The 19,674-nt window shown below is 36.8% G+C and overlaps 1 protein-coding gene across 5 annotated transcripts; it reads right to left on the reverse strand.

Annotated features, from left to right (window-relative positions):
- Positions 1-1,399: 1,399 nt before the first annotated feature.
- On the reverse strand, positions 1,400-6,715 carry LOC111016476 (sucrose synthase). Of its 5 annotated transcripts, none has more exons than XM_022291894.2 (13): positions 6,569-6,715; positions 5,089-5,242; positions 4,833-4,959; positions 4,565-4,716; positions 4,268-4,460; positions 3,821-4,156; positions 3,641-3,736; positions 3,367-3,540; positions 3,159-3,275; positions 2,897-3,063; positions 2,021-2,809; positions 1,789-1,927; positions 1,400-1,691 (listed from the first exon to the last, which is right to left on the reverse strand). In XM_022291894.2, the coding sequence occupies exons 2-13, from the start codon at positions 5,193-5,195 to the stop codon at positions 1,659-1,661; spliced, it is 2,430 nt and encodes an 809-aa protein (XP_022147586.1). In that variant the 5' UTR covers positions 5,196-5,242; positions 6,569-6,715; the 3' UTR covers positions 1,400-1,658. The 5 variants fall into 5 exon arrangements, with proteins under 5 accessions (XP_022147586.1, XP_022147583.1, XP_022147584.1 ...); XM_022291891.2 differs by having other exon boundaries at positions 6,463-6,685; XM_022291892.2 differs by having other exon boundaries at positions 6,378-6,685.
- Between the last annotated feature and the right edge of the window lie 12,959 nt (positions 6,716-19,674).

Below are 19,674 nucleotides of genomic sequence, written 5' to 3' on the forward strand. Positions count from 1 at the left end.
TTTTTATCTTAAAATCTATCAATTTTGTGCCAAAAGTGCACTCTTTCCATTTGTAAAGGTTGCAACATTTATTATTTAATAAAATTTAAGTTTGGGGTAAAAATGGATGACTTTTATCAAATTTAGTAGTAAAAATTGAATTCTTCTCCCTAAATGAAAAAATGCGATGTAAAAATTTCCCAATTCAACTTTTTAATATTATCCCACACCTTTGTACTTGTCAAACTCAAAAAATAAAAATAAAAATTAAAAAGTTAATATTAAGTTATTAATTTACTGATAACATGTCCCGTTGAACCCAACTATCAAAGTATTATTAACATTATTTCTAACTAATTTGACACAAGAAGAAAATAGACAATCAGATAAATAAAATAGTATGTGTAACATATTTTATTTTTTAATCTAACATATCAATCGAATTGATTTAATTGTCTACTTCTTTTTGTGATTTATTTACTAAGTGACATCAAATCAGTTAATATTTGTCAGTTCAAATATAGCTCAATAAATAAGATACGATGGGTCTAGAAACTAATAGTTCGATTATCATCCCTACCATTGTTGATCTAAAAAAACTACTAGATAAATAGGTTAAGTTATCAGTTTAATTAACATAATTACTATTATAAATTACCAACTTAAGATAATATGTTCAAATTCCCTAAATATTAAATAATAATAATAATAATAATAATAATAATAATAATAATAATAATAATAACTTCAAACAAGTAACAAATATGAGCCTAACTAAATTATATCTGCTCTTCTTAAATTTGGAGGTCGAAATTTTCTCGCCCCACATTTATTGAACCAAAAAACGGACAAGAAAATAAATTTACAATTTAAAATGAAGAGAATGAAATATTCTAGAAAGAAATCAGAGAATTAAATAATATCATATACAAGGAAGCCAGTATATGGCTTGGCCAACGTCCATTAATTTTTCAGAAACAAACGAGTGCACAGCAATGAGAGAGAGAGAGACACGTCATCTTCTTCCTGTCGATCGTTTTCTGCCACGACTCCGGCGGCCGGCCGACGTGACGACAAAGCAGAAGCCAGTTGGATCAGTTGTCGTCATCGGAAGTCGACGCTCTGAGCCGCAGTTTCGGTTGCAGTTGCAGCCTCAAAACACCTGCACAACATTTGTTCCTCCACTCAATTTCAAATCCATACAATCCAGAAACATCCAAATCCTGAAAATACCTGGAAGACTTATGAAACTGACGATTGCCAGATCAATTTCTTGTAATTTTCTGAATCAAAATGTGCAGATCGAATATTCTTTTAGGGCTTTTTTTCCTCTCTCCGTCTTTGATCGGTTTGTTTTTGGATTCTGTAGGGAATTTACAGAGATGGAAGCGGAAGACAGATTGTTGAATTGGGAAAAACAGAGCGAAAAAAGGGCAGTAGTTCTTGAATTGATGAATGGTTCAAAAGAACGAACCAATTGGTACAACAATCTCACACAAACTCAAACCCTTTCCAAAGACTCCAAAAACACAAACACAAACAAAAACAGTGAAATCTTCTTTTTTGCATTATTCACATAGCTCTTTTATTAACTCCTTCGAAAATCAGATAAACAAAAAAAAAAAAAGACTCGTTACTCCTTTGCTGATGCTCTCCTTCGTTTCTTTCCTGCTTTCTGCTCACTCATCCACAGCCAGTGGCACAGATTCAGCCTGCAACATTTCCATATGAATCCATCAATGACAATGTAACTGCAAATACTACATATTTGAGCTTAAAGATTTTGTCAAATGATGTATATCTACTTACCAACTTACGGTACTTGAGAGCATAGAACATTTCCAGATAACGGCGGCTCTCGAGGCGGTCGAGGTTGGAGACGTGCTTCCAGAATCCGTAAACTCCGGTCAGTGTCAGCAGTCTCTCCGAGTAGATTTGCCATGTGTACCTGTACATACAGTTGATGAACATTGTAAGGATTCGTGCGATCGAGTAAGCAAAGATCGATCTGAGTTTTCGTTAAACAGTATAGAGTGATTACTTCTCATAGATACGCTGGAGGCCTCCTTTGGAGATTTTGTCCCAATGTGCTGGGTCTTTTTTGCTCTTCTCGAAGAATTCGACGAGGATTTCAGCAGCTCGGTCACCGTGGTATGGATCAATGTGGTAGCCAGATTTACCGTCGACGATGATCTCGGCAGGGCCTCCATTGCAAGTAGCAAATGTAGGCAATCCACAGGTCATAGCCTCCACAACAGTCAAACCAAAAGCTTCATACACGGCAGGCTGCACGAAAGCTCCCTTTGTGTCCGCAATGCATCGGTAGAGTTCGCCATTTCGTACTCGGTTCATCTGTGAAGAAATCCATCTAAATTGGCCATTGAGGTTGTAGGTCTCTATTAGGGCATACATCTTTTCCATCTCAGCCTTCTCTTCATTGTCCTTAGACTCCTTCCTCCTGTCTCCCGCCACAACCACCAGGTTAACCAACTCCCTCAGGCGCTTGTTCTTGCCGTACCACTCGACGAGTCCAGTTATGTTCTTCACACGGTCCAATCTCGCCATTGTGAATATGATTGGCTTGGACCGATCTTTCAAAACGCACAAGTGTTCCTTGTTCTCAACTTGACTGTAAAGAAGCTCTTCGATTTCGGGGTGGAAGGAAGTAAGCCTCTTCTCCGTCTCTGTGTAGGGGAAGTAGATGCTCATGTCAGCTCCAGGAGAGACAATGTTGAACTTGGGATCAAACACATCGATTCCGTGGACCACCCGATAGAGCCCCGGAAGAGTGAAAGCAGTGTGACTCTCATATTGTCCAACTGTATCCTTGCTGAGATCCAAAAGAACCCATGTATAAGATAATGAAAATACACACATCTACATACAATCCGACCACGGGCGTCAAACAACATCTTACCTGCCAGCAATCTCTTGGAAGGTACTCGTGATAATGAAATCGGTATGGTTCATGGCGATAAGATCAGCTGTGAATTGGCATGAGAAGTGATACTTGTCCTCAAATCTCTTCCAATAAATATCTGAATCAGGGTACTTGGTTTTCTCCAAGGCGTGGGCAATAGTACACTGCAGAAGAAGCAGGAAACAAATTAACAAGACTATGGGGCCTTAACCAACAATAAAACGAAACAAAAGAAGAATTTATAGATATAATCACAAACCTGTGTAACGCCTAGTTTATGTGCCAGCAATGAGGCAACGATATTTCCATCGCTGTAGTTTCCGATTATCAGATCAGGCTTTCCCTGCAACTCTTTGGTAAGTTCCTGTGCAACATCCTGACAAAACGAAAAACCATTCGATTCAGTATACAATCAATGAAGCAGTCACAAGGGATATCAAATACCATGGCAATGGGATCACAATCACCTCGGTGTAAGTCTCTAGGTAAGGCCAGACTTCGAATCTAGAGATCCACTTTCGGATGATTCCTTTCTCGTTTCTGAATGGAACTCGAAGAATGTGGGCATGCTCCGTGCCGAATACTTTTTCGAGACGTTGGGTGCAGGTGGTTCCTACTGCATCTGGGAGGAGTCTACTGATCTGATATCAACAAAACAAAAACAGATAGAAATTCAGATGAAGAGCAGGATATTTAACATGGATGTCTAAATTTATTCAATCAAGTAGATCTCGACTTTACAATGAGAATACGAGGAGTTATGTCCAATCCTTGATGCTTGATACGTTGAAGCATTTCATGCTCCAAAGCACGAACTTGGTCCAAGATGTAAACGACCTTCATCAAAGAAATGAACAAACATGTCAATTTAGAACAAAAAATGAACCTACAACCTTTTTCGTCGGTCTGATCAAAACCAACCTGGCCACCAGTGTCGGGGTAGCCCAAGACATTATCTTGCGCAAAGTAACCGTGGGGCGAAAGGATGACGACATTAAAGACCATGGGTATTCTCCCAAGGAACTTCTCAAGGGTGCAAGGATCAGGGGCCTCAAGAAGATCCAAAAGAAGTTGGATCATTTCGAGGACGCGCTCGGCAGTGTCGCCCCACCCTCTCTCCAGGCCAGTCTCCTGGAACTTGTGTGCAAACTCAGAGTAAGGCGTTTCGGGTGCAAGTGTAACAAGATACTCCTCTGCCTTCCTCAGAACATGTTGGAAGGCATTCAGGGTCTGAATTCTATCATTCAACATCATCGTCTGCAATTAAAAAACCCACCCCAGTAAATGCCAGAACATGTTTAAGGCTGAATCAAGGGAGAGAGAGAGAGAGAGAGAGAGAGAGAGAGAGAGAAATGTGAAGTGAATTACCTTTCCCTTGTAGCAGTGAACTCTGAGGAAGTCCAACAATGGCTGCATACTCTCCTTATCATGGAAGAGCTTCGCAGAGAGGTGTCGGTTGAGGAACTCAACACCATTACCGATCGACTTGGAAAGAGTTGGGTGAGGGAAGGAAGCAGTAAACGGCTCAAAATCAAGCTCAAGAACGAAGTTGCCGTTCACACTGGCATAACAATGGCCAAAAATTGTTTAAGATATCAGATCCCTACAGGCTTTATTGAAACTTTAAGTATCAGAAACATCTAAAAAAACTTCCAAAAACTTTACCTTCCATCCACAAGTTCTTCTTTGAAGTGCAAATATTCAGCAACTTGGAGCTCTTCAACAACCAGAGCGTGGACATTAACTCTAATGTATTCCCACACACCTGGCCTTGGACGAACAGCAAGAGCAACCCATGGAGGCAAAACTATGGATTCCTGCCACCATGAAAATAGCTTCAAAAGTGAGACATATGACACAGATGAAAGATCACAGAGCTACAGAAGAAGAAATAAAAAGTGAATATAGTCTCAAAAGAGATCGTATTTCTCACCTGGGTGGATCTCAGGACTTCGCCAAATGCCCCATCAGCAAGTTTCTTTCGGTTCTCTTCAGGAATTGTTTCAAACTCAGCGATCAGTTGATGATGTTGAAGAATGCCTTTTCCCTTGGCCTCAATCCTACACAAAAATCAAAGTTATTTGGTGGTCAACTGTCTTGTCTTTCTAGTTTTAGCTGCCATTTTTTTAACACTTGCCAGACCATGATCCAGCAAACGAAAGTGAAAACAGAGGATCTAAATGAAATACCTTGAGAGTAGGGCCAGGATTTCATTTCGTTGAGTGATGAGAGTTTCATCCAAGCGCTCGCGGAGGCTGTGAACACGGGTGAGGGCTCGTTCGGCCATGGCTACCATTCTTGGAAGATGAACAGAAGTCTCAGAAAAACCTTACTTTGCTTCAGCTGCAAATAAACATTAAAATATGAGAACAATCTATTTTATCCACATCAATCTTAAACAGCAAATGCTATTGGGTTGATTACTCGATAGTCAAAACATCTACAGCTAAAGTTCGGTTTGGATTAAAAATTCCTAAACCCACCCACAGCAGTACCCCTACCACCAAACAATTTGACAAAATCATAAATTTTGGGTCTTGATTTAGCAGTGGTTTCTGGCAAACTTTGAAGAAAGCAAATGGAGAAGAGAGAGTCTTAAAGACAGAAATGGGAAAAAAATTAAGAAGGGGCGACCATGAAGCTCAGACACTGTTTGGAAAAGTTGCATGTTCTGTTTATACTTCAATTTTTTTTTTCTTTTTCTTTTTCTGATTTGGTAGAAAAGGGAAGACCAGCCCATGGTTTAGCATTTGGGATTAGAAAGAAAAAAGGTACAAAATGGACAAATCATTCCAAGTGAGATTGAAACAACAATTGAGAATGAAAAGTAATCCCTGTGCATGAAAGGAAGTGGGAGGATTTGTTTACAAGACAAAAAACAGTTGAAAATTGAAGAGATTGTCAAATGCTACCAAATGAAAAACAAAAAGGGTATGTTAAACAGAACAACAACACCAAGATCATTCAACAACAAGAAGAAAAAAGAGAACAAGATAGAACAGAGCAGAACTACGAATGATAGAAAACTGCAGCAGGAAACCAAGGAGAAGAAGGAGAAGGAGAGGAAGATCAAGAGAAACACACACAGACACAGAGTGCTTACAAGTGAAAGACAACATAGGAATATACAAGGAGAGTTAGAGGAAGTAGAAATTTATAGCCAGGGGCCAGGGGGGCACTTGTCAAAAGCTCTTTTCAACATTCATCGTTTTAACTTCTTACCCCCAGAAGCTACAGTAATTATCACCAAAACCAACATCAAAGGGTAAAACGTTGTAACATCATCTACTTTTGACCATCGATTAGACAAAGAAACAATCAAAAGAAATCAAAACTGGGATCCTCTCAGTCTCGAATCATTTCCCTTCTCGGATGGGATCCAAGCGATTGGAAAATGAGAAGGAGGATCCATGGAAGAAAGAAACAATGTGGGTAGACGAATGAGAAGGAAAATAGTGAGAGGGGAAGAACAACGGACCTTAAGAAATGGAAATAGAAATGGAAATGGTAAATGGGAAATGGGAATGGATGAGAAGAGAGGAAAGAGAGAAGGGTTTATATACCGAATGGATGAAGAAGTTGCTACCCAGCAGCTCGGCCACCATGGCTGCGATGGGTGCTTGAATTTCCGTGAAAATGCCATTATTACTGCCAATTCCATTACCATACCTTCTTTTTTCCTGTGGTTTTCTTTTCTTGTTCCTGCCGCAAAACCGCTTAATCGTCTGCTCTTCTCTACATTCTTTATTCTCCCTCTTCCCCACTGGGCCCATTTCCCCTTTTCGATCCCTTTTTTGCTTTTTTTAATCACTCCCTTCCCTTCTTCCGTTCTTCGTTTCTCTCTCCCTCTGCTCCATTTTCTTTTCTTTTCTCTTTCTACTTGATCTGGAAAATAAAATTGAGCGAAAAATAATTAAAATGGAAGATTATGCAATGGTGGGTTTTTGGAAATTTTAGAAATTTAATTATTAAACGTATTTCAAGATCTGATCTTAGTTTTGATTTTGGGTTGGCTGAGTTTCATTCATGTTGAAATCTTGGGCTCGGTGGGGGCTTTTGGTGAAACTGGGTGGTTTTTGGCGCGAGTTTCGTCAAGTCCCAAACCTGTTAGCGCCCGCCACGTTGCTACCTAAAACCGCTTTCTTCTCTTAGTTTCACTTTTCCTTTAGTCAATTACGTAATTATGCGTCGCTGCGTTGAATATTAATATTGATACTTTTCTACCTATCTAAAAATTGTGAAAGGTTTGTTTGTTAATTTATATATTTTTTACGATTTTTTATTTTATAATTTTTCAAAAATATTCGACATCGACATTTCTATGAAATTGAGACGTTGACATTTTCATTGATATCAATATTTAAAATTTTAGTTAGGATAAAAAAAAATTTGGTTCGTATCTTTTTTTTTTTCTGGTTACATTTTCATCATTTTAAAAGGGATCATTTTCATCCATTCAATTTTATTTTAATCTTTTTTTAATCATGTTTTTAATATAGTGATCATTTTCATCCATTCAATTTTATTTTAATCCTGTTTTTTTAATCATGTTTTCAATATGACATTGTATTCTCTAAGTTTTTTAGGACATAATCACAAATTTGTATTGAAATATTCCTGTTGTGTCAAATTTTCTTTTGTTAGAATTTTGTAAATAAATGTAAAATTCTTTTAAAAAGTATATTGACCAAAATGATGCTTTGAAAGTAGAACTTAAATTAACAAAATTTGAAAATACAAACTAAAGTCAAAACTTCCCATTTAAACTTTTATTTTTATTATCAATTACAAATTAAGCTTGCCACTGGAAGAAATTAAGAGAAAATATTTTATTTTTTAATTTATTATTTAGTTGGATGATTGAATTTTGATGTCGTATGTTTTATTTTATCCCATTGGAGTAATTATTTTAGTCATCACAATTATCACATCACCTAATATCCTATTGAGTCGATGTATGTAGTCTCATTTCGTACCCACACCAATATATTAATATACACCTACATAATATTATTTATGTAGTTAAATAATTAGTAGATAAATAAGACATTTATTATTATCTCAAAAGTGGTTTTTGTTTTTATAGAGTACTCGAATATATATGTTGAAAATATAATTTAAATAAACCTTTTAAAAATGAAATGAATTTGAAAGTTCGTGAACCAAAAGTCATATGTGAACCTATGCTAAATTATCATGGTAGTCTACACATTTTTAGATGTGTATCTAATAAGTGTCTAAACAATAAAAAGTATATAATAAATTTTAAATTTTGTGTCTAATAAATCTATTAATTTTAAAATAAATATTGACGATTAAATTGATAATTAATGTATTATTAGTTACAAATTTGAAAATCTAAAAAAAAAAATCTTTTAAACGCAAACATAAATTTTTATGGACTAAAATGTTTTGGTAAACCTTAAAACTACATTAAATCTAAAAAGAAAAATAAATTTTTACCGCAGTGAAAAGTTTAAAACTTGAAAAAGGTTGTCAGACGCTACCGCACCGTCCGTCCGCCAGTCACGGTACGGCGGCGACGGGAATCGTGTCGGCTGTCGGGAACATATATCAAAACTCCTCTGGGTTTCCGGTTGATGACGTGGCGTCCAACATCGTAGAAAACTAAATGCATTTTATTTTTGGATCATGCTCAGCTTCTCCGGGCCCCACCTATAAATTTTAATTTATTATTCTTCTTTTTGGGTTTTTGGAAATAGGCCCCATTCTATAAAATTATTGCGATTTTGACTCGAATTTTTGCGGATATTCAGATTTATCTAATCCACTATTCTTGTTCGTAATTAATTGTGTCACCCGTTAGGATTCTTTCTTTAAATAGATAATGACGTAATTAACCTCAAAAGTCTACAGAGCAGAGAACAACAAATTTATAATTATAGTAACCTATGGTTGTTGATGCGTGAATCTCGACCAATCTGGTTCTTATCTCTTATACGCAGCAAACTTGATGATCTTGAACCAAACACCTGCAAAACCGAATAAACCAAGATCTAAATCGGTGTGACTTCTATCACACAGGCTCCGATCCCTAAGTCAGAATAATCGGAGAAAGAGTATAGATGTCGAGTTTTCAGAGCATACCTCTAAGGTTCGATCCCCCTCCCTCTTATATCAGTCCTATAGGAATTCTAGTCAAATTTCAATCTTTAGACCCGTTACAGGCGTAACTGCGAAACGATCGTAATTGCAAAACGGGGATACTGTGAAACGGTCGGGTGGGTCGTTATAGTTCTCAATCGGAGGTCGAGAACTGCTCGGCGCCTGCACTGCTTGGCGCCGTGGCGTTAGATCAGTGTCGGGATGCTGGGTCAGTTGAGGTTGATGATCTCGGGCACATTTCTTCTTTAACGATCCGATCTCTCGCCTCGTTTGGACCGTTTTGTTCCCTATAACAATGGCCCCCACTCTCAAAACAGAAGACGAAAGACTGTGCCAAGATTTTTGTTTTGAGAGTATCTGTCGCTTGTTGCTACCACGAGATCATTTCATAACATAATTCATATTGGTTAATTATGCCAAGGTTTCTAATCCACAGAACGTTTACCATTGGCCTTTGTATCCAATTTTGGATTTAAGATGCTTGGTTATTGATACTGTTTTTGTACCCTGAGTTTGTCGACATTATTTCATGAATTGAAAGTTTTTCTAATATTCGTTGGTCAGAATCAAGTCTCCCGAGCCTGTTTTTACTCCCTTGGCCTGAGATCTAACTTTAGCAGGGCTAGTATCAATATTGTCGGATTTCCAACTCGTTTGGCTCGTTTTTTATCCAGTACATCCCTGCTTTAGTTTTGACCATGTTGAGCTGTTATCGGCCTTTTGCCTGTTTTGCTTGCTTCTAGGTCTGTCCCAATCCTGAGTTTCTTGACTGGTTGTAGATATTTACACACAATGATGCCCCCTACTTTAAAAATTTATTAGAGAACAAACATAAAAACTCAAGTACTTATGCCAAATGTCGAAGACTCTTAGTAAGAAAATCGTCTTGTCGGAGAGTCAGTTACAATAAAATAACTAAGATAAAAGGGGGCTCAGAGCGTAAAGTAAATGTGTCGAACTATTGGTAGTATCTTTTGAGGTGCTGAGCATTCCATGGGTGTAATAAGGCTTTCCCGTGTTGGTCTTCCAGGGCGTAGGTGCCTATTCAAACTACTTTAGTGACTTTGTATGGACCTTCCCATGTTGGTCCGAATGCCCCACTAGTTAAATCTTTGGTATTTGGCATGATCTTTCTTAAAACTAGATCACCTTTTTTAAAGTCGTGTTTCTTAACCTTCGAATTGTAGTATCGAGCTATCTGATTCTTGTACTCAGCCGTTCATAGTCGTGCTGTTTCTCAATGTTCCTCTAACAGGTCGAGGTTGAGCTACAAGGATTCATTGTTGTCAAGTAGACTGAACTGCTCCACCCTTGGGGAAGGGAGACGAATCTCCACCGGCACTACTGCCTCGGAGCCAAATGATACTGAGAATGGTGTCTCTCCTGTCGATGTACTGGGTGTTGTTCTATAAGCCCATAATGCGTTGGGTAGTTCTTCTGCCCATAATCCTTTGTTTTTTCTAATCTGGTTCTTGATAACTCTCCAAAAGAAAGTTATTTTAGTAAATAATTGGGTTAATTCGTGCATTAATGTGAGGATCTTTATCTAAGAAGCATGCTAAAGTGAGGAATTGAGCAGAAAAGTTAATTATCATATGTTAAATCCTCAAGTTGCTGAATTTATGCAAATTCTTGCTTGTTTCCCTTATTTTTGGTTTATTTGTGCAGAATTTGGAGAAGTTGCTGAGGAGCAGTAGAATGCCAGAATTAGATGAGAAATTTCGGAGCATTGTTGTGTCAGAGCATGTCAATGCTGGAGCATCACTTGCCTCAGAAATTCCTGGGCAGCGCAGAAACACGTGGGATTTTAACTTATGTCCGTACAATGCGCGTTTTACTGAGTTTTGCCCTAATTTTCGAGGGTGCTATAAAAGCAACAAGATAAGGTTGTCTCACCATCAATCTCCAAGGGGGGAATCGATCCCAAGAGAGAACATACTCCAAAAATGGTGCTGAAGTCGAGGATATCAAACCCATTTCGTAGAAGAGCTAATGACAGGGAAGAGTTGTTGCTGCCATTGCGTGTTGGTGGTCTCCATCTGCATTTTTCTCTCTTTCTCTAGAATCAGTTGTATCTTTCCTTTACCCATTTTGTTTTCCCTTTTCCCCATGAACTAAACTCCATTTTGGGGAGATTTACATGTTGTAACTAACTTGATACTGAACCTCTAGATGCTACATCTATTTTTAAATAAAGTTGTTTGTATTTCTTCAATCTTGCGTGACATTGTTGGTCGTTATGTCGTGTTTGCTAGCTTCTGTATTGACCCGGGAGGGCTCATGGGTGCTGACTTGCTTTATTTGTGATTAACACTTTTCTATAGCTTTAGGGATACTCAGGAATGAGGTCCCCTCATCATGCTTATAGCTTGTGTTTATTGCTTGAGTATTTAGCAGTGGAAGTTGTACTTACTCATGTTTGGGGTGTCTCGGAAGGGAACCGAGTCGAGTTGGGCACTAATAGATGTTAGTGAGCTAGAGGATAGGTTGATAACTGGTGAAAGTATGCTGAATCTCCCCCTATTTCCCCATATCTGTTAACCTCTCATTCGCATTCTGTGCTAAAGCATTTCTTTGCCTCAGCATTTGTTATTACAATATTTATCTCTTGGATTTCATTTCTGCATTTTTATAGTATTTTACTTAGTTTAATTAAACAACCACTATTATCTTTTATTTGCATTTTTTGGTATTCTTAAGTGCATGCTTAAAGTAACATCCTTAGTCCTAGTGGATACGACCTTGTTTATACTACAATCGGCGAGAATAGTGTACACTTGCACTTGCATTCACATCGGTTGCTGACACGCAACAAGTTTTTAGAGTTCTTTTGATGATTTTGTTGACCGCCTCAATCTGCCCATTAGCTTGCGGGTGCACTGGCGAAGAACGAATATGCTTAATATCCAGCTCCCTACAAAATTCTCGGAAGACAAAATTTTCGAATTGCTTTCCATTATCAGGGTGCAGGGTATTCCAAAGCGGCAAATTATATTTTTTCAGATAAAGTCGGTGATCTTTTTCTCATTAATCATACCTAGGGCTTTTGGCTTCGACCCACTTGGTGAAATAGTCGACTGCCACAACTGGAAATTTGGTCGGGCCCTTTCCTAGCGGGAGGGGTCTTATAAGGTCTATTTCCCATTGGGCAAAGGGTCAATGACTCATTATGCTTGTTAAAGGCTCCGGTGATTGCCAAGGTACTGTTGCGAACCACTGACATTTATCACATTTTTTGGTGAATTGCGTCGTGTCATATAGCATGGTTGGCCAATAACATCCTTGTCGAACTATTTTGTGGCTTAGGGATCGCGCTCCGTAATGGTTCCCACAAACACCCTCATGTATTTCTCTCATGACATAGTCAGCTTCATCGGGTGTAAAGCATTTTAAGAGTGGCAACGAGTAGCCTCTTTTGTACAAACTTTCATCTTTAAGCACATATCTGGCTGCTCGTCGTTGTAGCTGTTGACCCTCTATCCTTTCATTTGGCAGGATCTCATCCTTTAAATACTTGATCAAATGGCTCATCCAGTTTTCTTCGGATTGTCCTTGCTCATCGATATCCATTGTTTCTTGAGTTTTTATGCTCGGCTCGGGTAAAATTTCGACCGGCACAGTTCTTCCCAGGTCGGTTTCATAAGCTGCATCTAGTTGAGCTAACGCGTCTGCATTGACGTTTTGGGTACGAGGGATTTGTCAAATCTCAAATTTTGAGAACTGATCGAGCTGGTCTTTTACCCGAGAAAGGTATTTCGCCATTCGTGGTTCTCTAGCCTGAAACTCTTTTTTCACCTGACTCACAATCAGTTGTGAATCACTGAGTATCAGTATGTTCCTGACTCCAATGTACCTGCTTCGTTGTTGGATGCATGAAAACTGAACCGCAGTGCGTATTCAAATCTTTCTTTATCTGGAGAGATCAGTAGAAGTCCTGCCTGCATCCTCTAAAATTTGAGGACGCATCTACATAGAGCATCCAGGATTGCTCTTCCTCAACTAGTTGTGGGTCAATGCTACATACTTGAGGTTCTGCTAGTGTTAGTTCTGCTATGAAATCTGCCACAGCCTACCCTTTCATTGCAGTTCTTGGCTTATACTGGATGTTGTACTCGCTGAGTTCCACGACCCACTTCACCAGTCGTCCTGAAGTGTCTGGCCTTTGCAAAATCTATCGTAGGGGAAAATTGGTGAGGACCATTATTCTGTGGGCTTGGAAATATGGGCGTAGTCTCCGAGTCGAAGTAACCAGTGCCAATGCCAATTTCTCCACTTTTGGGTATCTGAGTTCTGCATCTACCATTGATTTACTTGTGTAGTAGATTGAAGATTGCCGCTCATCTTCTTCTTTTATCAATGCAGAACTCACTGCGGTGTCAGACAGCTAAGTATAAATAGAGTTCATCACCGACAATCGACTTTGAGAGGAGTGGGGCTGCGCCAGATATCATTTTAGCTCTTTAAAGGCAGCCTCACACTCTTCTGTCCATTCAAATTGTCCTTTCTTCCTTAGGATTTTGAAGAACAGCAGACATTTGTCAAATGTCAGTTGAGCGACTTCAAATCTATTGAGTGCTGCTATCCTTCTGTTGAGTCGTTGTAGTTGCTTTAGATTTCTCGGTGGATCAATCTCCAAAACAGCTTTGATTTTATCTGGATTGGCTTTGATTCTCCTTTGGTGCACTAGGAATCCTAGGAATTTACTTGAGGTTACTCCAAACGTGCACTTTGTAGGATTCAACTTCATTTTGTACTTTCTTAAAACCTCAAACGCTTCTACCAAATCTTCCTCGTGTCGTTTGTCTTTCAGACTCTTCACCAACATATCATCCACGTAGACCTCCATATTTTTGCCGATTAAGGCTGAAAACATTCGATTTACCATTCACTGGTAGGTCGCTCCTGCGTTCTTCAACCCAAATGACATTACCGTGTAGCAATATAAACATCGACTTGTGACGAAAGAGGTCTTCTCCTAATCTGGTAGATGCATCTTGATTTGATTATATCTAGAGTAGACATCCATGAAACTTAGTCTTTCATGTCCAGCAGTAGCGTCGACCATTTAATCTATTCGAGGTGAAGGGAAAGAGTCCTTTGGGCATGCTTTATTTAGGTCTGTGAAGTCGATGCACATTCTTCATTTGTCATTTGGCTTCTTTACCAGTACTACATTGGATATCCACTGGGGATAATGCACTTCTCGAATGATGCCTGCTTTCAGTAGCTCATCTACCTGCTCAGCCACAATTTCGTTCATTTCTTGGTTGAATGCACGGCATTTTTGTTTCACGGGTTTACAGCTCTCATCGACATTGAGTCTGTGTACCATGACTCCTCGATCGATTCCTCACATGTCCTCATGTGACCACGTGAACACGTCGGCATTGTTCCGTAGGAAGTTTATAAGGCTCTTTCTTTCTTCATCACCCATCCTGGTTCCGATGTTGACTCGTCGATCCTCGAACGTCAGGGGGATAGATTCCACCTCCTCAGATGGCTCTCCCCTACCGGGGGTGGTCGGACTTAGTTGATGACCAAGGCTCGGGCTTGCCTCTTCGAGTGGTCAGCAGCTTCGGCCTGGCTCTCCTTTTCGAAATGTTGCTAGCCCTCACTTGGGTTTACGTCGACGTGTTCCATTCAACCTCCCTCAGATCTGGGTTTCGCCTTGGCAAATTTGGGTTTCGCCTCTGCAGATCTGGGTTTCACCTCGGTAGATTTGGGCTTCGCCTTGACGAATCTGGTTTTCGCCTCGGCTGATCTAGGTTTTTACCTCAGCAGATCTGGGCTAATTGCTTGGACTATATCGTTCCTACAAACGACGCCGATTGTTGATACATGAATTTCGACCAATCCGGTTCTTATCTCCTATACGCAGTTGATGATCTGGAACCAAACACCTGTAAAATCGAACAAACCACATAATAATCGGAGAAGTAGAGTATAGATGTCAGGTTTTCAAAGCATACCTCTAGGGTTTGGTTCCCCTCCCTCTTATATCAGTCCTATAGGAATTCTAGTCGAATCTCAATCTTCAGACCCGTTACAGGCGTAATTGCGAAACAGTCGTAATTGCAAAACGAGGATACTGTGAAACGATCAAGTGAGCCGTTATAGTTCTCGATCGGGGCCAAGAACTGCTCGGCGCAGAGAAGGTCTCGGCGCCGTGGCGCTAGATCATTGTCGGGATGTTGGGTCGACTAAGGTTGATGATCTCGGGCACATTTCTTCTTTAACGGTCCGACCTCTCGCCTCGTTTGGACCGTTTTGTTCCCTGTAACAAGGGTAAATTAATTTAACCTAACATGTCTGTAAACTTTTAACTATATGTTTAATAGGTGGGTGAATTTTCAAATTTATATTTAATAGGTTATTGATTTAATTAATTTTTTTTAATTCATAGACTCATCAGAAGCAAAATTGAAAGTTTAAAGTTCTATTATATACAAAATTTAATTTTATATTAAGTAGATTGGGTGATTTTAAAAAACGTTGAATAAGTTAGAGACCTATTTTATACTTTTAAAATTCTACGACTTATTAAATATAAAATTGAATACATTTTTTAAAGTTCAAACATCATAGACAAACTTTCAAATTAAGAGACTAAATTTATAATTTAACTTCAAAATGATATAAATACTAATATTTTCTAAAATAAATTGATTTTGATATTACATTTACCCCGTTTAAATTAAACATTTATAAATAGTCCTCCATCCAAATTCATATGCTCTAAATATATATATTAAAACAACATAACTCAACTAATAACTTTTATTATAAGAAGTAAACATGTGTATTTATAAAAAGTTAAAAATCATTTCCTCATATTCATTTATTTTTGTAGGAAAAAAATATTCTTTTTCTTTCTAATTTACAAAATATAAACATTTTCAACACAAACTTTTAGATTTATCTAAATTGGTTTTAAATTTCACTAGAATTTTAGAGAATGTTTTTAAACTATACCCAATCTATAAAAGATGGTGGTTTGGTCCAAGTACATTTGGATGGAACATTTATTTAGTCAATAATCTTTAAGGTAATTGGTTAAATTAAATGACATAGACAAAAATAAACTTTTTTTTTTTGAATTCGACAAAAAATAAACTTTTAGATGTACATAAATTGAATTTTATCAAATAATTTGTTTATGCAAAAAAATGTGATGAGGTATGACTTGGTCAAGGTCGACCACGCGGAAGAGCTCGACCTGCTCCAGGTATGACGGGAAGAGCTTAAGTATCCTTGGAAAGGGATGACCAGCTCAAAGGGTCAAGGTCGACTGATTGGGATGAGCTGAAAGCCACTTGGCAAGGAAAGACCTGCACAAGGGAGCAAACACTCCGACGCTCAAGTCAGTTTTGAGTCCGACCTTAGTATGGAAACCAAGCTAGAATACGATACCTGATTGAAAAGTGAAGTGCCCTATTTATAGGTTGAGGTACCCAACAAGTAATCCGACCAGCGGTTGAGCATGTCAGGACCAAGGTCGGCCTGTCGGGAGTAGCTATTCCAGTTCATACTCTTGTCATCTGGAATTTGGCTAAGTATGGAAGGTCGTTCCTACCTTGAATGATCTTCATGGAAGACATTCAGATTGACCTTTAGGGAAGGCCTCAGGGGAGCTCTTCAGGTCGGCCTTCATGTCGACCCTTAGAAGAGCTCTTTAGGTCGGCCACTGCAAATCGACCACCAAAAGGAAGACCTCCAGGTCGGCCACCAAAGAGAAGACCTCCAGGTCGGCCACTTCAGGTCGACCACCAAAGGGAAGACCTCCAAAGTTGGACCGTTTTTTGTCCTAGCTGTACGATTTTCAACCCCAAATATAATTAATAAAATATAAGGATAAAAATAGAATTCAATTGGTTAATTTTGAATGTTTTCTAATTAAACGACACACACTATATAAGAAGTAAATTATCAAACAAGTTGGCCATTTTTTATTTTCTCCATTATATGTTGTATTTGACCAACAACAAATGTTTTTTTATTTTAGTGAAGTCAAATTTGTATTTGACCATTAGATTGTAAGCCATTCTATTCACAAAGGTCAAATTACATATTTAGTTTTATACAATTCGAATATTATATTTATTTAATTTTTAATGGCTATTAATTTCGTCCATTGATTTTTTAATTTCTATTACTATCACCATTGATATATAAAATAGGTGTAACACTCCTTTCTTGAAATTTAGAATAAATGACGTGGTCAGTAGCCATCTAAACAATTTTAAGATAAATTATAAAAGATGTGAAGTTCAAAATTTAAAAATATAATTCTTTTTTATAAAATGAAATATTATAATATAACCCCATCCGATTACTTGTCCATATTGGGCAGTATGTAATGAAAAATATTTTATCAATAAAAATTTAATAGTTCACTATTCTTTTGAAAAACATTACTATTCAAAATTTACCGTTGTTTCAGCAAGAAATTGGTGATATGTATTTTAACCGGTTAAGTTAAGCTCAAATTAAAAAAGACCTAAAAATTGTTCTATTGTTGTAAATACTCCAAGTAATTATTAACTCTAATATAATATATCCAATATGCTCTATAGTTGTTTATTATAAAGTACACATTATAATTTCATATACTCGTGTAAATATCAGTTCATTCCATCAAACTGACTACTTAATCATGCTACCCATTCAAATTTACAGAAATTCGTAAGTATTTATTTATTTGTATTAAAAGAAGTATTTATTTATATATATTTTTATTTTCACAATTATAGAATAGCGGTCCAAAATCCAGTGGCTAGCCTATGGTTTGAGCGAAGCAGATCCCACGTGTCACTTTTTTTCGTTTTCTGGATAAAGCACGTGGCACGTGGCACGTTATTTTAAACTGTTAATGACGCGTATCTTAATTAAATGTAATAACATATGATATTTAACATAACTTTACTTTTAATTTTGCAAATTAATAATTAAAGTCAACAATGTTAAGTATTTTCCAACTTTTATTTTCTTGAGCAACACGTTTCATTTTCCTGGGGAGCCACCCGTCTCAATGCTGTGGGCTGCATTTTTCCACCTCCTTGGCGGCGCTTGGACCACTTTACCCCTCCTAAGTCCTATCCTTATTATTAAATATAGTTGTATTTGTTTTTAATTCAAAATATATATGTTGGAGCTAGGTTCATATTCACCTCATTAATTATAGGTTAATTATAAATTTATGTTCAATGGATCCATAAACTTTAAAAATATTTAATAAATCCGTAAACTTTTAATTTTGTGTCAAATATATACTTTATATTTAATTTTTTTAATTTGACGGATTTATTAGACATGACATTCTATTTTCTTTCACATCTAATAATTGGTGATTTTTTTAAAAAAAAAATAGACACAAGTTGAAAGTTTGAAATTTATTTAATACAAAATTAAAAGTTTAGAGAGTCGTTTGATACGAAATTAAAAATTTGAGGCCAGTGGCAAAGTTAGAGTTAGATTTTTCTAGAGAAAAAAAAATAGTATACAGATTTTGAACTTTTTGAACATGAAAACTTTTCCTTTTTCTTTTCTTTGATGACATTTTTTGGTTTAATAAAGGCAAAACACCTAAATTGAGGGAAAAAGTTATAAATGAATAAATAAATAAATGACTTTTAATATGAAAGTGTCAAATGCCATAATTGCCTCGAAAAAAGGAGGGCATTTTATGGCCCAACAATTGGAGTCATATTTACAAATGTGAAATGTGGCTCATTAAAAGGGCAATTTAATTTTTATTTTAATTAGAGTCAGAGATCCAACACTTGTAATATACAATAATGTAATTCTTAAATTCTCTATTTATTCCGTCAAGTTATTCCTTTCGAATTTATTCTATAATAATTTTTAAAAATTTTAAATAATTAATTTAGTTTGAAAAAAAAAAAGGAAAGGAAGATTTAAAAAGAAAGAGAGGGACAATTTTACCTATATACAAAGTTAGCATTTAAAATTTTGTCATTCTTCCAAAAAATGTAGGGCTCAACTCCGACACTAATAAATATATTCGTGTTATCTACCCATTAAGTAAATTATAGCTTAAATAACGACAATGACCCAGATATTTATATTTTGAAAATTTAGATAGTAAAATAGATATGAAAATTGGAGGACAAAATGAATTTTAAACCCTAGATTAATTCATTATTAAAAAAATCAGTAATCAGACTTACTTTTACATGATTTACTATTAGATAAGTGCATGCAAAAAATGAACTTTAGGAGTGGGATGAACAGGTATTTTACTAACCTTTTAAGTTTATATCACACAATGCATCTCTTATATATTCGCATGATTTAAGTTTTTAATTTTTTAATAGTTTTTCTTATATCTAGATACTTTTAAGTTTATATCACACCAAAAACTATTGACCCTTATTCAAACAATTAAACTACATCATTGAGAATCATTTTCGTCGTTTTATTATTTATTTTATCATGAATATAATTATATATAATTATATATATATATATGAGTTTCTTCTTTTAGGATATAATTCGTGAACAAATTTTATAGGGACAAGTCTATGCTATTTTAGTTTATGAACTTTGAAATGTCTATTTTAGTTATCTATTTTAACTAATATCTCTTTCGATCAACTTATGTGACATCAGTATATGTCTATATCAAGATG

Source organism: Momordica charantia (genome assembly GCF_013281855.1).
Source record: "Momordica charantia cultivar OHB3-1 chromosome 6 unlocalized genomic scaffold, Mcharantia_2.0 BLBB01000006.1, whole genome shotgun sequence".
NCBI classification, from domain to species: domain Eukaryota; kingdom Viridiplantae; phylum Streptophyta; class Magnoliopsida; order Cucurbitales; family Cucurbitaceae; genus Momordica; species Momordica charantia.